Source organism: Artemia sp. Qi Xiang Cuo, chromosome 14 (assembly GCF_049724085.1).
Source record: "Artemia sp. Qi Xiang Cuo chromosome 14, ASM4972408v1, whole genome shotgun sequence".
NCBI classification, from domain to species: Eukaryota; Metazoa; Arthropoda; class Branchiopoda; order Anostraca; family Artemiidae; genus Artemia; species Artemia sp. Qi Xiang Cuo.
This window is the reverse complement of record NC_142807.1, coordinates 27,398,694-27,425,132: the sequence shown is the minus strand read 5'-3', so window position 1 is coordinate 27,425,132 and position 26,439 is coordinate 27,398,694. Positions and strand designations below refer to the sequence as shown.

The 26,439-nt window shown below is 35.6% G+C and overlaps 1 protein-coding gene across 1 annotated transcript; it reads left to right on the top strand.

Annotated features, from left to right (window-relative positions):
- Positions 1 to 1,890: 1,890 nt before the first annotated feature.
- On the top strand, positions 1,891 to 26,037 carry LOC148944328 (uncharacterized). The gene is made up of 6 exons (XM_089099901.1): positions 1,891 to 2,078; positions 4,724 to 4,881; positions 7,679 to 7,813; positions 17,635 to 17,768; positions 20,318 to 20,537; positions 25,869 to 26,037. Exons 1-6 carry the CDS (start codon positions 1,891 to 1,893, stop codon positions 26,000 to 26,002), a joined length of 969 nt encoding a protein of 322 aa, XP_088956027.1. The 3' UTR covers positions 26,003 to 26,037.
- Positions 26,038 to 26,439: the final 402 nt, after the last annotated feature.

Here is a 26,439-nt window from a genome sequence, read left to right as displayed (position 1 = left end):
TTCCAACTCTTGCCTTTCAAAAAAGGAAATTCAAAATGAACTTTGAAAAATCAAGAAAATGTAACTGTGACAAGGTAAACCACAACCAAACACTACTTAAATATTCCAACTATTGCATTTCAATGAATGAAAATCAAAATGAACATTGAAAAATCAAGAAAATGTAACTGTGACAAGGTAAACCAAACACTACTGATATAGTCCAAATATTGAATTAATATTTAGGAAAAACAAAATAAAAATTGAATAAACTATTAAGAGAAACTTTTACAAGTTGCCACGTAGTCAAAAGCTGCTGAATTTTAACAAATCATACATCGATGTGATATAAGTTCAAAATGAATTTTGAAAAAATCAAGAAAATGTTGCTTTGGTGTATTCAACAATATCGACACACAACTGAAACATTCCAAATCTTGCATTTCAACGAAAGAAATTCAAAATGAACTTTGAAAAATCAGACCTTTGGAGGGGGAGGGGCCGGGGGGAGGGGGTCGTTCTGTGTCTCAATGCACAAAAAAAGTATAAAAAATGGGGGAGGGAAGGGGAGGGGAGGAGGGGAGGGGAGGAGGAGGGGAGGAGGAGGAGGAGGAGGGGAGGAGGAGGAGGGGGAGGGGAGGAGGAGGGGAGGAGGAAGGAGGGGATGGAGGGAGAGGGGCCCCTTTGGGGGGCCAAAGGGGGGAGGGGCCCTTTGGGCCCCGGGGGGGTCTGGGGGAACCTTGAGGACCGGGGGGCCCTTTGGGAGCCCAGTGGACCTTTGAGGACCGGTGGCTTCCTTCGGAATTGAGGTAGAGGGATCGGAACCTTTGGGACTGGGGTAGAGGACCTCACAACACTGTTCAAATGAAACTTGTGTATTATAACGACCACACTCAAAACCTCTTCCAAAATCTCTTCCAAAATCACCTTTTAAATTGTCTCTAGCTGTTTCGCCGAAATAGTTCCATAACCTGTCTTAAACAGTTTCGCCCAAATAATCCCTAAACGTAATTCAGCGTGTTCCTTTTGTTTTTGGCATCTCTGCGCTAATGCGTTTCAAATGAATAAGAAACCTGATTCCCGCGCTAAAACAATTCATCGCTAAGATGTTTCTTGGAGAATTGTTTCCATGGCGTTTGGCTATTAATATCCTTTGGAGTTCGACCAAAAGAGTTGTTTCCGAGGCAAAGACATTAATGACTTGGATCTATTCCTGGATAAATGTTGACAGTACCTGTCAGACACTATTAAACTTTGCATGGAAACAATTTGATTAATGACTGACAGCACAGGTGTTCCAAATTTCCAATCGGTTACGCAATCAATTTCTCAGAAATCCATTTCCCCTAGGGACTCTATGCCCATATATGGTGTGGGGTCACGATCAATAGGGGCCTTTCTACTCAAGTGAAAATTAAATAATTAAAATAAAGAAAAATGATGAATTTAATAGCGGTCTATTAAAAAGATATAATAAAACAAAAGAAATTCATACAGTTAGCATGTACTTACCATTACCGTAATTATTTGGATTTTGTCAAGATATTAATCGGGTATTTAGAGATGTTACAGACCAAATGGCGTTGAAAAGGAATAGTAACATTGATAAGATTATAAAAAAGGGTTCTCAAAATTTTCACGTAGATATAATGTATTTATGTTGGATTCTGCCAGCATTAAATCCCAGTTTATTCATTAGTAATGAGTTAGAAGGTAAATTAGTTAAAAAGTTCATTTGAATTAAGATGAGAAGCGTGTAATACTTATAAAAGCTATAATAATAATGCTAAAGAATTGAAATAGAGAGTAGTTTCTGAAAGATCTAATACAACTAAAATTGTTATAGTATTACAGAACACAGAAAAAAATGATAATACTTCACAAAATAGTATGGCATTTGATCATACGAATATGAATAGAATTGAAGTGAGAGTGAATTTATATAAACATCCAAAAGAAGATTTAAAATGTTATTTTAGTAAGAATAATGAGGATTATTCTGATGCTTATCAAATATTTTTACATTTAGGATACAAACATCGAAACTTTGATAGTGGAACTATTGTTAACTATAATGACTTTAAAACAGTATATCCAATGTTTTGTTTTGATGTTTCAAAACATGAACCTAATATTTATGCATCTGTATCAACTGCTGATATAAAACTAAACTTTTGTTAGATGATAGACCTAATAATCGATACAATACTTACTGCGTTGTATTTTCAGAAAGAAAAGCAGACATTGATGTCATTGATCATAAATTACATGTTAATCTTTAAATTATTTCCGATTCAGAAATATGATAAATATATGAAACAAGTCTAAGTACTGCTCTAAGTCTGTAAAATTCAACACATAAATAAAACCCTTATTACTTTCCGTACTATATTCTCCAAAACTTTAAGAATAGAAACCATCTGTTCCTAGAATGCTTAGACTATGCACACCATCTAACCAGATAACGCGTCATTACTCAAATTGTTTCTGACGCGTAGACCCTTAATTTTGATAGGAGTGACGTCATGTTTTTGAGCCCATTTCAAGAGCAGGCATACCTCATATTCGCCTCAGTAATGGTTGTATCATTTTTAGTGTACATGATGCAGCAAAATTACACAAGAAACATAGCTAAGTATATAATACCAACTGTATTTGTCTGTTTGCATGAGGCGTTTTCAGCAGTTTGATAATGCCTAGAGGACAAATAAATAACGTAAACCATGAATGACAAACAAATATACGGTTATATTACTTGCAACGACGATGATTACAACGAGTCAAAATTGAAAGTGACAGCAAGAATCAGGACTTGTCAAAAATACTTTGTAAAATTTGCATCCTAGGATTTTCAAGCCTGCAAAAAGGATGGATAACAACATTGAGAAAATGTGTTTGGAGCTTTAATTTTGGGGAAAAATTGTATGATTGACGTCATATTTATGAGCATATTTCAAAAGGATAAATTACATTATCCCCCCCCCCCCTCAGGAGTGAATGTATCATTTTTATATCTATGACGCATGCAACATTATAATAGGAGCATAGTTCAGGATGATACACCAAGCGGAATGAGTCTATTTACAGAATGCCTTTTCAGAAGTTTAACAATGTGTAAGAGGACAAATGAAAAACCTAGACCATAAAACGTGACAAGACCAATCCGTGCAATTAATGTAAAGAGTATTGAAAAAATTTCTAAAGTAACGATAAACAAAAATGAAGAACAAAGTAATATACAATTAGAAAACTTGCGTAAGCAACACTTACAATGAGTCAAAAATAAAAGTGAAGAACAAAGAAATATACGGTTAGAATACTTGCGTAAGCGACATTTACAATGAGTCAAAAACAAAAGTGAAGAACAAAGAAACATGCGGATACAAAACATGCGAAAACGAGTATGCGGATACAAAACATGCGAAAACGAGAAGTAGAACGAATTAAAAATAAAAGTGAAGAACAAAGAAATATGCGTTTTAAATATATGCCACAGCAAGAACAAAAAAATATGCGGTTAGAAGATAAAAGACCGCAAGAATTACAAGTGATAGCAAAAGAGCGAATATTAGAATGTGTCAAAAATGAAGTGTCAAAAATGAAAGTGAAGAAGAAGGAAATATTACGCTAAAAAAACAACACCATCACAATTTTCGACGCCAACAAAATGTGACACAAAACCCAGCAAAAACCTACAAAGATGCTGTAAACTACGCAATTGTTAATTACAAGTCATTAGGATTCTTCACCGTTATATATATTCCCTTTGGAGCCCTCAATTTTCCCCTGGAAAGAGTAGCAAACAAAGGGGATTCATTTGGAGATTGCTACTTACAATGAAAATTAATGTATAGAAGCCTGCCGCATGCCGAGTTCTGAGGCTGTCCTCGAAATCGGCTGTATAGTTTGTTTGTTTGTTTTTTTCACCTTGCATATTGACATTTCTGGCCACAAAAAACGAGCTAAAAAGGTTACAACTTTAACGAAGGATACAAATTTGCATTTTCTTTCCAGGGTGGTTGTATCAAACCTATGGTAACACTATGACATCAAGAAGAGGCTCACATTGTCTGTGGTTAGAAGACAAGCAACAGTGAGAATCAATATATACAAGCCTGCCGCGTAGCCGGTTCGGGGCAAGGGCTCGAAATCCGCTCCATATATTTTTCAGAAAATTGGTATATTGACATTTCTGGCCACAAAAACGATCTAAATAGGGGATAACTTTCAGGAAGAATAGGTTATATCGAACTTATGGTAAAGCCATAATATCAAGAAGAGCGTGCGGTTAGAAGACAAGCAACAATGACAATAAATATATACAAGCCTTCCGCGTAGCGATACCGGGATTCCTCAACTTAGCTGCCTGGCTCTCGGTACTATATATATATATATACATATATGCCTTATTTTTCACCAAGGGGCATTTTATGGAAGTGGATGCTCTTGAAAATTGTACAATGGGTCATTTGTAAGCAATATATTTTTGTCTTACTAATCTTTTTTTTAAAAAGAGAATGTGCACCATTAGATGCACACCTAATGGTGCAACACCATTAGACTAACAACACCATTCTATATCATGTTGCACCCTAATGGGTGCAACAAATTATAGAATTGAGGGTCAGAAGAACGAAAGTTCCTTCTCGAGAAGAAAACAACAATTTGTATGCATTTCTAAGTTTCAACTAAGTTCTTTAATTTCACAGAACTCATTTAATTTTTTCTTGTTCCTTCTTTATAGTCTTGATTTCGAAGAATTTGTAATTTCTCAGCCAGACAGCTCTGCTTTCGAAACGATGGGCGCGAACTTTCAAGGGCAATGCGTGACCGACAGTTTCACGGTAAGCGGAGGCTCCAACCCAATCCCAGTCTTATGTGGTACAAATACAGGACAGCATAGTAAGTATTAAGTTTTAATAAGTGGTAGTAAGTTTAGTAAATTTAGTCTAGTTTAGCAATACCCCCCTCCCAAAAAATGTCTGTATACTTCCCAATAACAAACAATATATGCAAACAATGGGCAATTTCATAACTTACAGCGTAAATAAAGACGAAAACCACACTTCCGAAGGGCCGTCCTCAGCAAAACGCATATAAAAAAATAAGGCTTACAGTAAAATACAATTTGTAAAACTAAAAATTAAAACAGTCCCAGAATCCTTACTTCAACGAAGTTCAACTTGGACTGATAGAAAAAACAAAACGAAACGAGGCAATTTATTCATGTGAAATAAAAATTAAGAACATCTTTCTAATGCTATTCTTGCCTTATCGGCAGCTAACCTCAAAGGTCTTTTAGTTACAGGTTTACTGGTATTGACTACTGGATTTTTAATATAATTTGTCAAATCGTTTTTATTTAAATTGGTGTAAAAAGGATGGATTGAATACTCCTCCAAATCCCTATTTAAGAAAATATTATTATTTACCTTGAGTTTAATTTCTATTTTCTCACAGACAACCTATTCTATTCCTAGGTCATTGCTAAGGAGGGAGGATTTTTCAAAAAGTAGTACATGGTTGGGGTTATCAAAAAGACGGCAAAAACAGGACAAGATAAAAATAATTATGAGCACTATTACAATTTAAAGCCTTGGTTATACTGTCTTTATGTTGTTCCAGATGTTTTTCTACGTTTTCATGGGTTCTATTGACAGAATAATTGTCATAGTAGCATGATATTCGATAAGCCCCTCTTTGGCAAGTAGCTGGGGTTTATTTTTACCAGGTTCGGGAGAAAAAGGGCGTAGGGTGTAGTTTAGGTGCCCTCCAAATATTATCAGTCACTTAGAAAAAGCGCTAGAATTTTTTATTTACTTTCAAATGAGCTCTCTTCCGATCTTCTATGACCACTGGCTCGATACGATCACCCCTGGAAAAAAAAGAGACAAATAAAAACGCAAACGTGATCTATCTTCTGGCAAAAAGTAAAAAAAAAATACCTTTTTGCATATGGAACCTGATACATCTACACTAGGGTGTTCTGATGTGCTGAATTTGATGGTGCGATTTTAATTAAGATTGCTTGACTTTTGGGGTGTTTCCCCCTTTTTTGGAAAATTAGGCAAATTTTCTCAGGCTCATTGCTTTTGATGGGTAAAATTCCGTTATAGTTACCAAAATTCCGTTATTTTACAGGTTCGTTCCACGACCTAATTGATTTCGAAATTTGACGGTAAGGTATGGAGGCAATATTAAAATTTTGAAAAGAAAATAGAGGTTTCGTTTGATTGTAATAAAACATTCTCTTATCGGTTTTTTAACATTTTGTTTTGTTTTATTTTTTCAATATTTAATGGAATGTTGGCTGTAAAGAGGTTTAGAAAACTTCTCTATTATTTTCACTTTCCAACCCCAAGGAAACTAACAAGTAATAATCCGAACCCTTCCCAGTGCACATTTGATACCATAATGCCATATATCATATCTATGGGCTTTCTTATGATGCTGGAATTAGCAATATCCTATCTTAACTTCAGATTCATTTGGGCACACAATTACAAAGCTGCTGTCCTAGCGTTCAAGCCCAAAGCAGCAATACATCTGGTAACAAATGCTCCATCAAAGGCTATTTAGAACTGTAAATTCGTCCATAATTATTTTCCAAAGAATGTGTAAATTTAGTTTGTATTCTTAAAATTGTTTGAACTTCGAACAGCTCGTGGCTACGAGCTGTAAGCCAAGAGCGACCAGTGTCATAGTGACCAAAACTAAAAAAAGGAGTTAAGAAAAAACGTGATAACAAATAATTTTATTTTATGCTGATTCTAAATATATGACCATTAATGAGTTTAAAAGTACTCATCAAAAGCTATTAGAAATTGCGTATATGATAATTGTTTGCAAAATTGTTGCAAGAATTTCGTGTTCGGTTAATGAAAATACACCTTATGATATTTAGAGACAGGAAGAATTTCTGTCTCTATAGTTTTAATCTTTTCAGAGAATTATAAATTTTCATGTTAGATGTTTACCTTGATGTTATGTTTCAAAATTTTATTTGAGTTTTGATGCTCGCAGTATAGCCGTATCCAGGGGGGTGGGGTTACCAAGTTGGAACCCCCCCCCCCAAAAAAAAAATTGTCCGGTTGATAAAAAAAGTAACAAAAATACCTATAAACAACTTTTTGTTGCGTTTTGTGCAGTTTTATTTTACCCCCCCCCCCCAAAGGAAATATACCCCCATGAAGCAAAACTTCTGGATTCGGCCTTGATTTGTGGTATTCCTTATTCTGGCATTTCCTTACAGTTTGCCCCGGGAGTGAAAACCCTAAAGTTAAAAGCAAGCATTCCATTTTCCAAACAAAACATTATTCAAATTTTCCTGTTTTATGTAAACATTGCCAGCACAGGCATCAATTTAATAAAAATATTAGTGCTCAGAAAAATATCTTTAAGCTTATATTCTTACCTGGTTCGAATTGTTATATACGAAATGTTTTTTCACAATTAACTGCCTCTTTTAACTTGTTTTCTTGGAGGCTATTTCCCCTCCTTGTTACTAAGTGTCCAGCGAAATTATTATCATCAAAGCTCTGTAAGCAGGATAAAGGATACTCTGCAAGTCCACAGACTTGGAGAGGCTTATACTGAAAATACAAAATGATCCAATTTATTTGAATATTTTATGTTTGGTCTGCAAAATTTTTGTTTGATGAAGAATAATATGTTTTAACTTTTTCTTCGTTTCTTTAAGTGTATGTTGATATGACGACTGGAGGTGGATCATTTACTCTCAGTTTTTCCCTTGGAACGAGCTCAGAAACAGAATCACAGGAAAGAACATGGAATGTCAAAATTAGTCAACTCCCTTGCAATGCCATCTCTAATGGTTAGTTGGTTTTATTTTATGACGTGCATAGTGACTAGTGAGATTAGAATTACTAGTTACTAGTAACTAGTGAGATTAGAATAGACTAGTGAGATTGTATACCATAAAGGGGATAATATGACACCAATTCCTTGACCACTTTTTTGTTGGAACAATAACTGTTGGATACTGGCAAAAAATATTAAGATAGTGTTGCCACCCTGGCCTGGAAGAATTTACTAGATCTGAGAGGAAAAAATCACTAAATCGCATTTGTTTTTACTAAATGCTCAAAATAAATTTTCACGTTCACCATCAAGCATCGATTTTTACTATATTGATATATTGATATATTTATTTAATTTTAACAACAATTTACATGCAAAAGCTAATATGATTCACCCAAAACCAAACGGTTGACGTGGGGTGAATCAGGTAAAAAAACACATACATATAACACCTTTTAACATCACTATAATAAGAAAGAAAGAAAAAAATAGAGAAAATAAAAGAAAGAAAAAATAAATAAAAAATTATAACAATACATACTACGGGGGCAGCAACTACATACCATATTCATGCTCTGGGGTCACACACACAAACCAACAAACAATTACAACTTAATTTAAATCAAAACTAATTTCGTCCAAAACAAACAAAACTAGAATTCATACTTACTTAATAACTTGTCTTTCAATTTTCCTTTAAAATCACTAACATTTTCCATCTTCTTTATATCATTATCCAAATTGTTTTATAAATTTATACCCTTTATAATAAAAGAAAAAGTGGACCTGGGAGACACTATAGGTAGGGTATAATAATCATTTTTTTTCCCTAGTATTTTGGTTATGTATATTCCGTCGGCTGTAAAACCAACCGTTAAAACACTTTGGCAGCTGGTTCACATTGTACCTATACATAAACACCAATATATAAAAATGATGAAGACAGGGCGCCGGTAATATCCTAAGATCCCTATAAGCTTCTTGAACCGATTCTCTTTCTGATTTTTCGGATAGTACTCTAATAGACTTGTTTTGGAATAATTCGCACAGGATTAAAAATTGAACAAAATGTACCCAAGCATACAGAAGAACAATAAAAAATGTAGGGATGGATTAACGAAAAATAGAGAAACCTAAGTATATTAGTTGGGAACATATATCAAACAGTTCATGGTAACGAACTGTAAGTAAGGAGCGACCCGGCTCAATGGTAACCGAAACTTTAGAAAACGGTATTTTGATACCAATAGATACATCAAAAGAATCAGCTTTTAATGCTGATTTCAAATATATAAGTTGCATCAAGTTTAGTCCAACCCATCAAAAGTTACGATGTTACAACTTAAAACGAAGAGAAATTATTCCGTATATGAAAGGGGCTGTCCCCTCCTCAACGCCTCGCTCTTTACGCTAAATTTTTTTATTGTTTAAAAAAAATAGAGTTGTGAGAAAGTCAAACTTTAGCGTAAAGAGCGAGGCGTTCAGGAGGGGAAAGCCCCTTTCATATACGCAATAATTTTTATTCGTTTTAAGTTTTAATGTCGTTCCTTACTTTCAGTTAAAAAAAACTTGTTTTTTTTTATTTAATTTAAGTTTAAGAATCATCCCCAAATTACGCGATAAAATCCGGGATAAAGTTTACATGTGGGATCGGAAACTGAGAGTCTCACTTATAATAATGCCAAGATAATTTACTGCCTTTTGACGAGCAATCATATCATCTTCATACACTATGGCTGTGCTATATCCATGGATAATAATTCGATAATAATTCGAATATTAAGAGGATATAAAAAGATAATCATTAGGATTTTCACAATCTTTTTTCATTTTTTTTTCTTTTTTCTCTTTTCCTCTTTTCTCTGTCTGTTACTCTTTTCTTTCGTTTTCCTTCAAATAAACCTACTGCTGTCCTTGTCACTTGAATTTTATTTAATCTTTTTTAAACAAAACTACAGACGCCGCTGCATTGGCTGACAATATCGATTTGTTGGAGTTACGGAAAGCGGAATATTTCTTTTCCCTAAAAAGCGTGGAGCCACTTCTTGGTTGAGGGTAGGAGCAGGCTTGCGCAGTACAGAAGCCGTTTGCGCCGGCAAGAAGTGAATTCAAAAGGGCAACAGTTTTCTCACCACCTCTACAGTCTGTTGTTGGGAGAAAAAACTCTACCTGAAACGGACACCCCGTTGCGAGCGACACCCCGCCTAGTAAGCCTTGTCTGTACTTGACGGCTTTTTCTTGCCATCTCCTTATGGATACTGTAAGGAGCGCTTCACCAATAAAGCGCTCAAAAACCTCAAATTGATCGATCCTGAATTTACTGTCTGAGTAGACTGCGGTTTACTGCTATTGGTAGTCTTTGGTGCCTGACAATCAGGACAAAACAATGGCATTGTTTTGAGCTGGACACTTCTTTTTTATGATGAACTTCCGGCATAAGAATCGAGATCAGTTGTTAGACCGAATCACAAATCAATTTTAGGAAACCTATGAAAATTTTCAAATACAGGATAAAAAAAAGAAAAGAAATGTCCTTTCCGGTATTTTCCAACAGGACGAAAGAAATTCCAACCTCCCAGATGATATGACATAGGCGCATCCTGCCACGCAATGCGAACAGGAGCAATGTAGCAAATGTAGCAGCTATTTTCCGGTAACCAAACTACCCTCGACTGAAAAAGTGGTCGACACTCTTACATTCAGTTATATGCCCGGATGAACCTTCATCCACGTTCGGTATTTCAACAAGGTTGTTATCTTTGTAAGTGCTCGAAGAAACGATCAGAGGAAAAATAACAATCTCAACTATTCCTCAATGTTCATAAAAATCTATAATATCGTCTTGAACAGTTAAAGAAGGTTCTTTAGGTTTCCACCTTGAGATTCTTGACACTAACTGGGGCGATATGGACCAAATCGTTACTCATCCATTTTCAATATCTCTGCGCATCATTTGTTTCGTTTGCATCATCGCAGCAACAGTTTCCGTCTTTAGCCTATTCCAAAGCTTTTTCTTCATGTTTGACAAAACTGAGAACTGCCGTTCTGTCTCAGCAGACGAATGGGCGTAGGAACAGTTTCCGTCTTTAGCCTATTCCAAAGTTTTGTCTTCATGCTTGACGAAACTGAGAACTGCCGTTCTGTCCCAGCAGACGAATGGGGGAGACATCACAGTTATAACATAAATTTGCAAAGATCATCAAACATCGGTTCCCCCTACCATCTTTCATCAACCGCAAATTTTTCCATGACATATCAGGTTCAAAAAATGTCACTAACTCTATTTTTCACAAAGTTTTTCCTAGACTCTAATTTTGACCAATGCACATCAAAGATATATTTTCCCCCTCTATTTCCCTATCAGCATTCCCCAACAAAATTGGAAATCAAATCACGAGTGGTACGAGGGTTCTGACTGAACTGCTCAAAGCAAAGGCAGGATCGATGCACTGAAGGTTCTTGAACGTTTTATCTTCGCTGTTGAACCTTTTGGCGATCTGCCTGCAGAGCTCTACATAATATGACGTGCAGTTTTTTTTTCAGAATACTGCAAGCTTCAGCAGAAAACAACTGTAGCAAGTGACACCCAGTGTTTGGCCTGAGGTTCAATTCGCTCTGAGGAAGAACTACACTCAGGAGTGTCTGGTTCTCCGGGGAGAGTTTCAAAACTTCCTCATGTGCAGCCCTTTCTATATCACTGGGCTTCACAGAGCACTTCAATAGCGAGGTGAATGTAGATCTGGTGCTATTCAGAATACTGTGAACGCGAACCTCTCTGCTCTAGAACTCCAGATTGAGCACATAGATTTTCTTCAGCGTGAAAATAGAAAATATATATATGTGCTTTGCAGAAGGGACCGTTCATAAAACGGTAAATCGGCCTCGCCTTCTCTCGACTAGCCCAGTCACTGTCAGCGTCGTTAGATTGATCACCCAGGAACAGAACCAAGACTCCGTTGTTCTAAAGTCCTGCAAACCGCTGCTCCAGAATACAGTCATCGTGTTGCACTGAGTGGCCAGTCACCTGTCTTTGGTAATATTTGTAAGCTGTTGAAACTGTTCATACTCCTTGACCCGTTTTGGACTAAAACCAGTATAGTTGACTAGGTCTCTAATAAAGTCTTCCACGCTTTCAGGTAAGAATTTTGAAGCGTGACAAGAGCACAGTGCCAGAACAACCTAAGGTAAACAGGTGAGGCACTTGTTCTTTGAGCATATAATAATTGTTTCCACTTCAAATTTTTGCCATTAAGTTTAAACTTATAGCTTATTGCCATTAATAATTTTTTCTTCTTAAGATTGCATGCTTTGCAGGAGCCATGTAACAGGTCACACTGCAAACTTGAAAAAGGAACTGTATAGAAAACTCTCCAGGTAGTATTTTCTAACCTTTCAAGTCATTTTTAAGGGTCAAGCATCCCTTGGAGTTACCTATTCCTGGGTGTAATCATAATAAGAAGGTTCAATATGACTGGAAACTGTTTTCAGATTGCATAAGACAGATGTGTCATGACGACAGAGGACCTGAAAATGAGCATATTTTTGTCAATTGGCACCCAGGCTACAGGCTATCTTGATTCCCTACGTTTAAACCAGTTTTCCATGCACATCGCAAATAGCAAGCCTAGTTTGTGTTTTACCTACATTGGGAAGAAATAGCCATTAGAAAAACCATTTAAATATTTTTGAAGGACTCGGTAGTTTGTGATTTCTGTCCACCAATTAAAAAAACGCAAAACACTTCATGGGTCAGTTTTTCCTCCTTCGTGAGGACTTGCCACACCAGAAGGTCTTGTGCATCCTTTTTGTTCAGTTTTTCACCACTTTTGAGCAAAAACTGACCATGCATCCTTGTGCTTCGAACAAGGGTGCATAACATTGTATTCAAAACCGTCATTAAAAATAAATTACTGACTGAAGAATTGATTCCTAAATAAAAAAGAAATTTGTTAGTTGTATCCACTTCAACACTTCAGATTTTCAAAGCTTCACACAAATCCTGATGGTAATGAAGAGGTGGGACGGACTGAAACTGAAGCCACAGAATAAAAAACATCAATTCAGACAGAAAAAAATGTTCAAATTTTTTTCAACAGAATACAACCTGGCACAGACACAATTAAACTTTTTTTTTTCATATTTCTGGCAAATTTACTACAAAAACTTACTAAATTAAAAAGATTTTCAAAAATTTACTAAATTTGATCTCGATTTAGAAAATTTACTAACTCGAATCCGTTTTTGCTAAATTTAGTAACATTTTACTAAGTGGTGCAACAAAGTATTAAGACATCTAGTCGAGGAAGTGTTTGAAAAAAATAAATTGCAAGAGAAATGATTCTTTGACTACCCAACTCAGAAAAACTTGCTGATTCCAAATATGCAAAGTTTGCTCATCTAGCTTTTCCATAAATACGGCTTGAGGTTGAGGTTTGAGGTGGATTTCGAGGAGCTGAAATTATTGCTTCCATATAAAGGCGTACATCAACAAAATTAATGTCTAGAATAGGGCATTAGATCACGGTGATCATGAAAATCACCTTTATTTGAACATTAAACTAAAAATTACGTTTTTTGAGGTTGAGGGTGATTTTGTGGAGGTAAAATTTATGTTTCACCTTAATGAAACATTAAATCACCTTTATTTTAACATAAAATTTAGACTTTCTTCTAAATATTCCATCAGTTTCATAAATCTTTCGTGGCCGACGGGACCTCACAGTCCCAGCATGCAAAAACCCTTCGGACGCTTTTAAATCAATTGGTAAAGTGATAAAACAGCTGAAAACTACCAATTCTCGTCAGATCTGGTCATTGAGCAGGTCCTCATGTGCTCGTTGAAAACTAACGGTGGTCACACAAGGAGAAGCGACATGAATGAGTTGCAGCGGCTGACTTGATTACTCTCAGCACCAGCTTGTAGTGCAATCAATTTGTAGATGCAAACTTTTGCTAACGTCCAATACAGAACGAGCAAAAAGCACAAATAAATTAGAGAGTCGGGGAAACATTAATTCTGGTGTTACGGCTGATAAACAATTCAACATCGACACAGCTAGATCCCTCCGACATGAAATCATTGATAACATGACAGTTTTATACTGTAACTGCAAAAACGACTGCTCAAATATGCGATGCACTTGCAAAAAAAAATGGAATGAAATGCACCTGGGCCTGTGGACCATGCAAGCGAATATGGTGTGCTAACTGTGTTACGACTGAGTTTCTCGGAGTTGATGATCTGGAAAATAATGAAGATCTATGAATATTGATATTTCGTTTTTTGCATTGCATTTGTATAGTATATAACTGAAAAAGTCGAGGATATTTTAATCGTTAGTTAAACCATCGACATGATGATAGTTGCCATCTAAATTTTAAGACCGCTTTCTTTCATGTTCAGCGTGGTTTAACACTGATGGAATATTTCAAAGAAAGTTTTAATTTTACCTTCGAATAAAGGTGATTTTCATAACCACCATGATCTAGTACCCTATTCTAGACATAAATTTTATTGTTGTACGCCTTTATAAGGAAACACGAATTTCTCCTAAAAGGCAACATCAACGTCAAAAAACCTAATTTTTAGTTTTGTGTTCAAATAAAGGGAATTTTCATAATCACTTTGATCTAATACCCTATTCTAGAAATAAATACCCTATAAAGCCTATTATAGACTTTATACCCTTTGTACCCCTCTAATACCCTATTCTAGACATAAATTTTGTTGGTGTTCGCATTTACACGGAAACACGAATTTCACCTCCTCAAAATCAACCTTAACCTCGAAAAACCTAAGTTTTAATTTTACTTTCAAACAAAAGTTATTTTCAAAATCACCGTGATCTATCACCCTGTTCTTGACATCAATTTTTTGCTGTACCCCTACACATAAAAACACGAATTTCACCACCTCAAAATCAACCTCGACCTAAAAAAAATATTTGTGAAACAGGTAGATGAGCAAACTGCGTACTTGGAATCATCGCATTTTTCTGAGTCGGCTAGTCAATGAATCATTCCTAGACTAATCTAGGATATTGAAAACAGCTAACCGCTTTCCAGAACTTTTTGAGCCTGTTTGCAAGATACGTAAACTTGGTTTATCCTTCATAAATAAAAATGAATATGTGATTGAACAGAATGCCGATTCTAAATATTGAAGTTTCATTACCGGGGTAGAGAGTCCATTGTTTATATTGAACTGTACAATTTGTGAAAAGGTGTTATTACGATTTGTGAAAGTCCTTCGGTAACAATGAGCTTATTTTAGCAACAGCATATCTCATTTAAACACATTTCTCTGTTTTCAATATCATTTTAAACAGTTAATTACCTTTAAAAACAGCTTAGCTGTGTTGAAATAGTCCTGTGTGTTAGGTTTGTTCCTATTCCTTTTTGTTGTATTGACTGAAACAAATATACACCTAATTAGAAACGTCAGACTGGAATGTGGTGACCGGGGCCACCTCAAGTCAGTTCTCCGGCTATATCCCAGTATTTGGTACGCAAGTTAATGGGTCTTGATTGGTATCTTTATAAATATACCAAATTAGATTTTTACTCATTTTCTATTACATGAATATTCTCTCCGAATACAATCGGAGGAAGCAGATTATAGATATGGGTATATAGTATGAATTACATTGATTTAGAGTTCACGGTTCTGGATTTGTCCATTGAGTCCAGGGACGTATCCAGGATTTTGTTCGTGGGACTATTTTTTAGGGAAGGGGCGTACAAAAAAACTTTAAAGAACATACCAAATTGTGTTTGTTTGCATTTTTGTTACTTTTTTACGAGTTGGGCAAACATATTGGGGAGGGGGGACCACCAAACCCACCCACCCCCTTGATATGGCCTTGACTGTGTCTCTGTTAGAAATCTTTAACCCATTTCATACTTGTAGTGTTTCTTCTTCTTCAGATCTTGATTAAGACTGGTATACTTCATGCTCACATCCCCCAAATTTTCGAGATTCTTGCGATTGTCAGTATCAATTTCTATATTTGTCATGTAATTTCTTTTATTGTATTGTTTTTATGTCCAACTTGAATGTGTAGCCTACTGTTTATTATTCATTTTAACATTGCAAACTTTTGTATTATATATCTTTTCTTTTTAATTTTTGTTTGATGCTGGGGTAGGTCCTTAGAGGCATACAGTTGCTGCGTGCCCACCACTAATAGATTTTTACACAAGGTGACCGGTTACGTACAACCAATTCAGTATTTCATTCAGCGTCTTCTGGTCACCGTATACAATAATATCTCTTTAATTACTTTCGGTTGTAACTAACTATTTTATTTCTTTCAATGCGACCTGATCGTCTCTTACTAGGTTGCCAGCTACAGCTGCAACCCGAATAAAATCCACATCTATATGCTAAAATGAGGATCTGTAGATCGGCTGATGTTATGTTTGCACATTATATGAAATGTAGACGCAAATAACATCCATATTTGCTCCCAACAAAAGTTCGAAATTTGTGAGATTTGTTGTCGACCTTGAACAAAAAAAAGCCGGTTTGACCAAGTTTTCAGTCAAATCACATGTATTGAAGCACAAATAACACATATCTGGCATTAACTTATTAGTACTAGGGGACCAGGATTCGCTTGGTGAAAAGAAAGACAGTTTTTTTAAGAACTTCAATTTGATTCTATTGTAATCAGCAAACCTTTTTGCATGTTTATACCAAAAATTTTTCATCAAATTTTACTGTAATGTACTTTTAAAATGTTTAGCACAGACGCTCATTTTCATCAAAATTTATTATAACTATACTAAGTATTTGTGACGTCAGTTATACGAAAACCGACTATGATGAAAAAATTCTAATGAAAAAATGGACTATTTTAAGAGACAAGTTCGCAGTCTTTAGTTTAAAAGTCCGACGGGCAGTCCATTGCTCTAAGCGGGATTTTGAGAACTAAAGAAGGAAACAGATATGGCCTTCTTTATTTCGACACTGAGTTGTGAAGAGAAAAAACGGAAACTTTTCCTGCTTATGTAAAGAACCGAAACGACCTATTGTACTGCCCATTTTACGTGCATAATATAACAAAGCATTTCAAAAATCAATCGGGTGGTACAACCGTTTGCTATTGAACAACATTTTATCGATTTTACTACCAATTAATGGTAATGTCTGTCTTCTGCTACAGCAATCAGGAAAGTTACGCTTTCTAGAGCTCCATAGTGATATATTTTTCCGCTCATTTTCGGCTGATTTTTACACACGTTCTATGTTTTCAAATTTCACACCTGCATCGAATTTATTTTGCATAAAAGTTAAGTTCCATGGTTTTCCAACCTTTGTAAGACGCATATGGCTGTGTAAGTTTCGACTTAACCAATGTCAAAAATCAGATTTCATTTTACTCATCTTTTTAAGGCCCAGAACCAACTGTCAACCTTCAAGTTGACAGTTGGTTCCGGTGGTTGGGTCTCTAATATGCGTCAGCAGACGATTTTATGAAAAATTTATTAAGGGGGCTTGGAGGGGAAATGAATTTTTTTTAATTCGTGACCTATTTAAATCGTTTTTCACGCTGTAAAATGTTACTATGCCAATTTTCAGAACAAAATACAGTGCTATTCCCGAAAAGAATTACATAAATATGACAAATATACTCATTTATAAATATAGATTTAAAACATAGATTAAGCACTTTTTTGTGCAATTGTTTCAATATTAACCTTTCCCACTTTTACTTAAAGTTATGATAGGAGTAAAATAATTTATGAATAGCTATGACAGCTAAGATAGACTTTTTGTTTACAAAATGAGTACTCTTTCCCTCTCTAATAGTTTATTTTTTACTTATCCAGCCCCTCCTCAGTGTCTACAGTACTTCACATCAACTACAGGAACTCTTCTTAGTTACAATTACCAGCTTGATGACGCAGAAAATACTTACATGTTATCAAATACAGACTATACGATATGCATTCGGATGGCTGAGGTAATTTTTTGGGCTATTGTCTGTGACCTTCGAGCAATTCTGAAAGCTTTAAATAAAGTAAAATACAAAATAAAATCAAAATCATAAGGCCACGAAAGGATTCAAGTGTTTTTTAAAAGATTAATACTTGATGCAAAATGTATCAAAATACAATTATGCTTTGTTTCTGGTACAAAATACATTATATTAGAGCTTGTTTCGATTTGGTATGTTGCAGAAATTTATTGCCAAAAATTAAAAAAAGCTTTCAATTGGCTTAAAACTTATATCTGAATGTTCTTGGATCAAAGGGACCCTGACTTGCAGAAAGAAAAAGAAATATTGGTTTGCCTCAAAACGGAAACTTAAGAACGGCCAACAATCTTTTTTATGAACGTTTTGAAAGTTAAGACCTTAAGTAACTGGCTAGGTAGACCATAATGCACCACTGAAATATTAGTGTGATGACATGGGCCCCTTAAAATTACGGCCTAGGCATGGCCAAAATTTCTTGGGTTTGCTTGAAACCTTCAAGTGTCGTTTCCTGGGCTAAGAGGCCCATAAATTCACTTTTTTGTAAGGATCGGTGTTAGGGGGTTCAAAAATCGGCAAAAAATCTTTTCTCCCTGACCATTTGAAGGTTGAAACTTACCGCCGTAGCTCCCCAAGCCAAAAGGAGCCAAATATAAAAAAAAATCCGGTTTGTAGACAAAGCTGGCTAAAAATTTGGCCAAAACAGGGCCAAAAAAATTATGATCAATTCAATACTTATATCCTTAGTTCCTTGGGCCTTGGCAACCACAACCCACAAGAAAAAGTAGAAAAGCAAACTCTAATGTGTCAAATAATAAGATGGGGGGCTAGGGTCCCTAAAAATAACCAAAAATTTTTTTCTTTGATTGGCTTGAAATTTATAACTGAAATTTTCTAGGCTTAGAGCACTCCGATTATCCAAAAAAAGAAGAAAATATTGGCTCGTTTAGAAATTGATCAAAAAGGCCAACAAACACTTTTCTTCGGAAGAGGTTAATCTTATGAAACATAAATAATTTTGAAGTTCGGTTGTACCAACAAGCGACCCCTGAAACTGGGTCAACAATTTTTGTTTTCTCCGATTGAGTTGAACCTCCAGGGCATGTGGGTAAAAACAATGAAAACAAAAAGTATTAGAAATGAAATAAGCCCAAAAATGAGCCCAATTTTTTTTTGTCCCCTATCGGCTTACAATTTGTTGTACAAATTAAACCTAAGAGAAAAAATCGGTGATATGGAAAAATTGGTACACGAATCGATGTTTTGGGAAAAAAAAATGCGAAATATTGTTTTTATCCGACTGGTATGAAATTTTGAGGGTCAGTAGACAAGACCAAAAAGACTTTAATGAGAGCAAAAATCTGGGAGAAAAACTTCAATTTCTTTCTTTTTCTTTTTTAAGACAAGAAATAAGACCTCCGAACTCTTTTTTGTCAGTAACCTTAAAGTGCATTTATTTAAACGACAAACATTTATTGCAAAATAGGACAAGAAAAGAATCTTCGATAAAATAATAGAGCAAGATTAGTGTACATTCAAGGATGTCTACAGGATGGCTTCAACCCAATAAAAGACCAAAATTTTCGCACATTTTAAATCCATATAAATAAAAATCCCCCTCCCCATCCATGCCAGAGTTTAAATTAAAAGTTACGGCTGGTCGAACGGTTTTGCTGAACAGGTTTACCGATGTTACAAAATATTTCCGGTACAAACTTTTCCATTTCAAGTAAGCTCACATTTTGAAATTTTGCCCCAAATTTACATTTAAGTCCAGCATTTTGGCTCTTAAGCAAAAGTACTGAAAAAGAAAACTTTACAAATTTTCATATATTTAACCAACAAAAAAGCTATGTCATTTAAATATCGAAGTTAAATTAATTCAAAAGCTTATCCGAAAAAAGTTATTCAAAGAAAAGTAAAGAGCAATATTTAAACCTAAAATGAGCAGAAATAGAGTCATGTAATGATCCAAAATTAAAAGTAACATAATTTATTATGAATGAATAAATGAAACCAAAAAAAACAAGAAATAAAATGAATAGTCGTATCAGACATTAAAACAATAGAGGCTGCTATGGATGAATTCTAAAACGAACATAAATTAAAATGAATATCCATGTCAAACTTAAAACGAACAGAAATTGCCACAAATAAGAGTTTGAATACCCCCCCCCCCCAAGCAATCCAAAGTCCTTGAATGATCATGCATAACTCCGCTATGTGTTAGTTTAGTGTATTTGATAGTTCCTTGACCTTGATCATACTTTTCATTTTTTGGCTTTATCTTCTTGTTTCCTCTTTTTTATTTTCATTCAAAATTGTTATTGGTTTCTTTTTGCTTTAGTTGCTGTTTTTTTCTTCATTTGCATTGAGGGAAACTTGTTAACTATACAGACGAAGTATCCAGAGTATACGTTTCTACTGTAGACTCCACTGACCTTAGACCAGTTCTTTTTTGTATTATTTTTTGGGAACTTTCGAAAAACAAACTATACGCACAAAGTATAAACGACTTCAGGGCCTTAAATTTTCAGGGATTCTGTGGCGTGTGCTATTCTCAATGCACATCAGCGGCTCCTCCAGCTTTCCAGATCAGTGGTGAGGCAGGCACGGCTAGCGTAGATACAGACTGTACTACAGACTGGATCACCATTCCCAGTGGTTATGGCCAAGGTACAACGAAGACAACTGACAGAATTTGTGGACCATTTCTTGCAGCAGATGGTGGAGACACGGCAGAAATTCCTGTATGCAGTAAGTATAGATTATTTAGACTTATACTGGCTATAATGTGGCTTCAGGTTGCCCTCCCTTCGACACTATTTACTACTCATATCGCTTATTTTGGAAGCACAACATAGTTACTTTTGATAATAACATGGAGAAGAAAAACTTTCCTGGACTTAGATTATGCAGACAATTTAAGCATCCTAGATGAAAGTGTGAGCGAAGTGAATAAACTTTTAAAGGTTTTGCGTGTTCAGGGTGCTAGAATAAGTTTGAAATTAATGTTAAGAAGACTAAGTCACAAAGGCTAGAAATAAGTGAAGATTAAAAGGCTACTATGAGTAACAGAAAGATTGATCATGTGGACAGCTTCACTTACCCTGGTAGCATTATTAGTAAAGACGGTGGGATCAGTGAAGATGTTAAAAATAAAATAGAAAAGGCTCAGGGTATTTTTACAGTTGAAAAAAGTTGGGAAGAATAGGAAGATAGGTCTCCAAACCAAGATTAGAATATTGGGAGCTAGAGTGATGACAGTGGTCAAATATGGTTCTAACGCAAGCGACGCTCCGATAAATGGACGAAGATATGCTAGATGTTTTCCAGATAAATCGCCTACGGACTGTTTTGGGTACCCGGCTGACTGACCGTATTTCAAACAGTAGGCTGTACGAGATGTGTGGTTCAATCCCGCTTTCAATGGTTATACTGAGAGAAAGGTTGACATGGCTAGGGCAAGATCTGTGGATGAAGGGTGGCAGCTTGCCGAGATCGTCCTTTTTGGCCAACCGTCTTGGGCTAAACGGAAAGCAGGTTGTCCGCATTTGGGGTGGAAGGAGTTGGTTAATATCGACTGTTATGGGCTCGTCACACACCTCCAAGGAACAACTGCATAAAGTACACATGGACAAAAGACCAGCAAGTTAACTTGGTAAGGAGAACATTGGTGCCTTTCCATTTGCATAAGGAAGAAGAATATTTGGTTTATAAGACACAAACTTGAAGAACGAAATTAATGAAGAACTACAAAGCTACCATTTTAACATTGCTTTTTTCCACCTTTTTAACAATAACCTTAACATTAACTACAACAAGATACCTGGAACATATTATTGAAAATAAACTGAATGTTTAATATGTAATAATATTAATTCCTGTGAGTCTCAACAATTGAAGATTTTATTTCGCTGTGATTTATTTCTTTTGTTTTTCAATATTGTAAATTAAAAAAAATGTTTTTAATTTATTTTATTTTCAATAAAGCGCAAATGACGCAGTAGGCTTTAGGACTTTTGCATTTAGGGGATGGGAAACGGAGCAGTAGCAAAACTTCTATATGTAGTAATTTTTGTACGTTTTTAGTTTAATTTGAAAATTCAATCTATATGACTATTGGACTACTCAAGGATGATATCCCTCCCCCCCCCCTAAGAGCCCTCAGGACAAGGGTTGTAAGTTATGTGCTGAGGGCATATAAGGTTTACATAGAAAGGGTGAAAATTCGGAAGGGACTCATTGGATTGCTAATCAAAATTTTTAGTGCGCTTTTTGAGATACAGAGTACCGGGAGGGGGAAACCCCCACCCCACACCTCGTATTTTCCCAGAATACATCTGATAGAATTGAAAGGGCTAGTGCCCTATTTGATAGTCGAAAGTGATTGGAGGACATATGGTGATTGGAGTGATTCAAGGGCAAGGGACATTTTATATAGAAAGGGTGACCGTATAAATTTCGAGGGGGGGGGGCTCATTGGATTGGTACTCAAGTTCTAGTGTCCTTTTTAAGATTTAGAAGGGTGGATACACCTAAACCCCCCAATCCTCGTATTTTAACGATCAAGATCGTATTTCAAGGGTTGTAAGTTATGCCCTTGGGGTATATTAGGTTTCATAAGCAGCGTAAGAGCGATGTGGGCACAATGTTTTGTTGTTTTTTTTGTTTTTGTTTTTATACCAGGGCACTTTGTATCAAAGGAGTTATCATAGAAATTCAGAAAAGCGCTCGTTCGACTGGAAATTGAAAGGGCTAGTGCCCTTTTTAATATTTGGAAGTGATCGGAGGGCAACTAACCCCTCCCACGCCCACTATTTCCCCAAAACATTCAATCAAAATTTTGAGATAGCCATTCTGTTCAACATAGTTGAAAGATCCAGAAATTATGTCTCTGAGGATGACAACCCCCCCCCCACATCCCTCAGGGCAAAGGTTGTAATTTATGCCCTGGGGTCATTTAAGGTCTATATAGAAAGGGTAATCGTACTATAAACTGCGGAGGGGGCTCATTGGATTGGTAATCAAAAGTTCCAGTGCCCTATTTAAGATTCAGAGTGATTGGAGGATGGATACCCCTCCCCACACCTCATATTTTCCCGAAATGTATCTGATAGAAACTTTGAGATGGCCATTTGTTGTCGTAGAACCTTCTAAAAAGGTTTATTAGGTTGGAAATTAAAGGGGTTAATGCCCCTTTTAATTGTCAAAAGTGATTAGAGGGCACCTAACCCCCCTCTTACGCCACCATTTCCCCAAACAAATCCAATCAAAATTTTGAGATAGCCATTTTGTTCAACCTAGTTAAAAGGTCCGAAAATTAGGTCTTTCGAGGAAGACAACCCCCAGATCCCTCAGGGCAAGGGTTTTAAGTTATGCCCTGGGGGCAAATAAAGTTTGTATAGAAAGGGTGGTCTTATAAACTTTGTAGAGGGCTCATTGGATTGGTAATCACAAGTTCTAGTACCCTATATAAGATTAAACGTGATCAGAGGTCAGATACCCTCTCCCCCACACCTCGTATTTTCTTGAAATGAATTTGATAGAAACTTTGGGCCATTCTTGTCGTAGAAACTACTAAAAAGGCTCATTCGATTGTAAATTGAAAGGGGCTGGGGCCTATTTTAATAGTCGAAAGTGATTAGAGGGCAACTAACCCCCTCACACACCCTCCATTTCCCCAAACACATCCAGTCAAAATTTTTAGATAGCCATTTCGTTCAGCGTAGTTGAAAAGTCCGTAAATTGTATATTTGAGGATGACAACCCCCCTAGAGCCCTCAGGGCAAGGGTTGTAAGTTATGCCCTGGGGGCAAATAAGGTTTACATAGAAAGGGTGATCGTATAAACTTCGGGAGGGCTTATTGGATTGCTATTCAGAAGTTCTAGTGCCCTTTTTGAGATTTAGAGTGACGGGAGGGTGGATACCCCCCCTCCTCACCTCGTATTTTCCCGAAATGTATCTGATAGAAATTTTGAGATGGCCGTTTGTTGTCGTAGAATTTTCGAAAAGGGCTCATTCGATTAGAAATTAGAAGGGCTAGTGCTAGTCAAGGTCTAGTCAAACTCGAAACGATCAAAAATTAACATAAGTAGGGCTGACAACCCCAATGCCTTCTCAAGACCAGAACATAATTTGCATTTTAATGAAAACAAAATATATTTAAAATACTTTCACTTTGTTTTTACTTGTTTAAAATGTTTTTACTAGATACATGAAGGAGAAAGTCCTCCCCCTTGCCCTCCAATTACAGTGCGAGGGCCTGATACCCTTTTTAAGAGTAACAAGAAATTCGAGGGCAAGCAGCCCTTCTCTCAAGACGATTCAATTTTCAATTTCGAAACGCATCCAATCAAAATTTTAGACAGCTATTTTGTTCAGCATAGTAGAACGACCCAGCAACTATGTTTTTAGGGATATTAGGCAAGTCAACCCCCACAATTATGCAATTGTCTCATTTTACTTTAAAACTAAATGTTACTCTAAAATAAATCAAAAGGTATTATGTTAAATGGTTGCCTACAAGACACCTTTGCAATATATCGAGAGTGACTGGGGGTATTAAGTTGAAAATTTTGAGGATACTACTATTACCATTACTACTTCTGTTCTTACAATTCAAATAAATAAAAAGAATGTAAGTGTATCGAGCTTGTCAAAGAGCATAGATATAATCTTTTGGGAATGACATTAACTTTTGCTTTTCAGGTCAACTTTAGAAGCTATAAAGTTAAATTCAAAAAATACAGTTTGTGTCAGGATTAAAAATTGTTAAAAAAGTTTCTCCAACATACAAAAAGCAACCCATACTATGGATTCTCATAAAAGAAAACTGAAAAGATATACAATATTCTTTTCCCACGAAAAAAATAATGTCAATAAAAAACGAACAGAAATTAATTTAAAAAACTTCTTCCACAAGACGAGTTTTTCAAAGAAAAGAAAAGAGCTCCATTAAGCCAAGAATGAGCAAAAATAAAGTCAATAAATGAAACTAAAAACAAACAGAAATTACAAGAAATAGTCGAGTCAAACTCAAAACGTGCGAAAATTAACATTAGTAGGGCTGATAGCCCCTATGCTTTCTCAAGACCAGAACACAATTTGCGCTTTACTGAAAACATTATACGTTTGAAATGTTTTCACCTTTCTTGCTTTCAAATGAAAAATTATCAAAACTTTAACGTAGAAATGTCATTATATGTCAATTTAACTGACAATCCACAGTTTTTTTTTTTTTTTTTTTTTTTTTTTTTTTTTTTATTAAAGCGTAAATTGTGTTTTGGTCATGAGAAAGCAATAAGGGTTATCAGCCCTACTCTTGATAATTTTTGCTCATTTTGAGTCTGACTCGGCTATTTATTGTAATTTATGTTTGAGTTTCATTTATTTATTGAAAGTGATTTGTGTCAGTTCTACGCTTGGAAGATTATTCAACTTTATTTTTGCTCATTCTTGGCTTAATGGAGCTCTTTACTTTTCTTTGAAAAACTTGTCTTGTGGAAAAAGTTTTTTAAATCAATATGTTAACAAGGGCAACTCGTGTAACTTACTGTCCTTACCCTAGGGGATATGGAGGGTTTTGTCACCCCTGGAGACAAAGTCAGTTGCCTTTTGGACAATTTTGAACAACAAAGCCATCTCAAAATTTGGATCGGATTTCATTAGCGGAAAAAGGGCGTGGGAGGACGTTTCAGACTAAAGACTTCAAAAGATTATCATGTACAGACTGCGAGTGCTAGAAAAATTCCTTTGCATTTTTCAAAACAGCAAAAAAATCTGTAATATTTAAAAAAAAACCAAATGTCTTTAAATAAACGACTTATAAAGAGCTACTGGACTAAAAATATGCACTAAAAAAAATTCTAGCAGCATTTTCAAGTTTAGCATAAAACTTCCCATTGTAATTCCTTATTTCACTTTTCAGATATAACATAAAGCTTTCGCAGAAAAATTGATATTTAAAAATGATTAAATAAAAAATTTATTTTGCCAAAAAAAATCACAATGTAATGTCAAGCCCAGCTTCAGTTTCTTTTTAAAAATTTGTTTTAAGGACCAACTTACAACCTTATTGCTTTCAGGTACATCCAAACCTTTTGAACTTCGTGTCCATACCGATAATTTTGAGGCTGAAACGGATTTGTCGGATGGCTTCTGTCTAAATTACAATCAGATACCGTGCATTACAACCGCTGGGATTAATACTGTTGCATAGCCGTTGGACAGACATCACGATTTTTTTTTTTTGAAATTTTCAAATTAATAAACAATGAGTATTAAAAATGACTGACAAATTTCCTTGTATTTTAATAAAAGGATCACGTATATGCATATATAAAACCTAAGGTATCTTCCAGGTAACAGATATCCTCGATATATTACTATTCTGCTTACAGTGTTAACGTTATTCTTTTCTTTCAACAGCTGATAAGGGTCGCTAATGCGATATCTGGACTGAAGGAGGGGGAAACTAAGTAAAGTATCGCGTCCACCAATGCTTAGATTTTCCGAAAGGGTGTTGAGGCAACTGGCCTTTATGGCTTTAGCATCGACTCAGTCTGGTGAGTAAATTCAGCCAGCCCGTAATGATGATAAAAAAAATAATAATAATTGTAATAGGGAAGATAATCTAGACTAAAACTGATAGAGAAG

What these genes read in the sequence shown, in the direction of transcription:
- LOC148944328 (XM_089099901.1), top strand. Translation starts at nt 1,891, where the DNA reads ATGAATAGAATTGAAGTGAGAGTGAATTTATATAAACATCCAAAAGAA. An exon ending in TACAAATACAGGACAGCATA is followed by an intron (nt 4,882 to 7,678) that starts GTAAGTATTAAG and finishes CGTTTCTTTAAG; the next exon opens with TGTATGTTGATATGACGACT. An exon ending in GGCAGAAATTCCTGTATGCA is followed by an intron (nt 20,538 to 25,868) that starts GTAAGTATAGAT and finishes TATTGCTTTCAG; the next exon opens with GTACATCCAAACCTTTTGAA.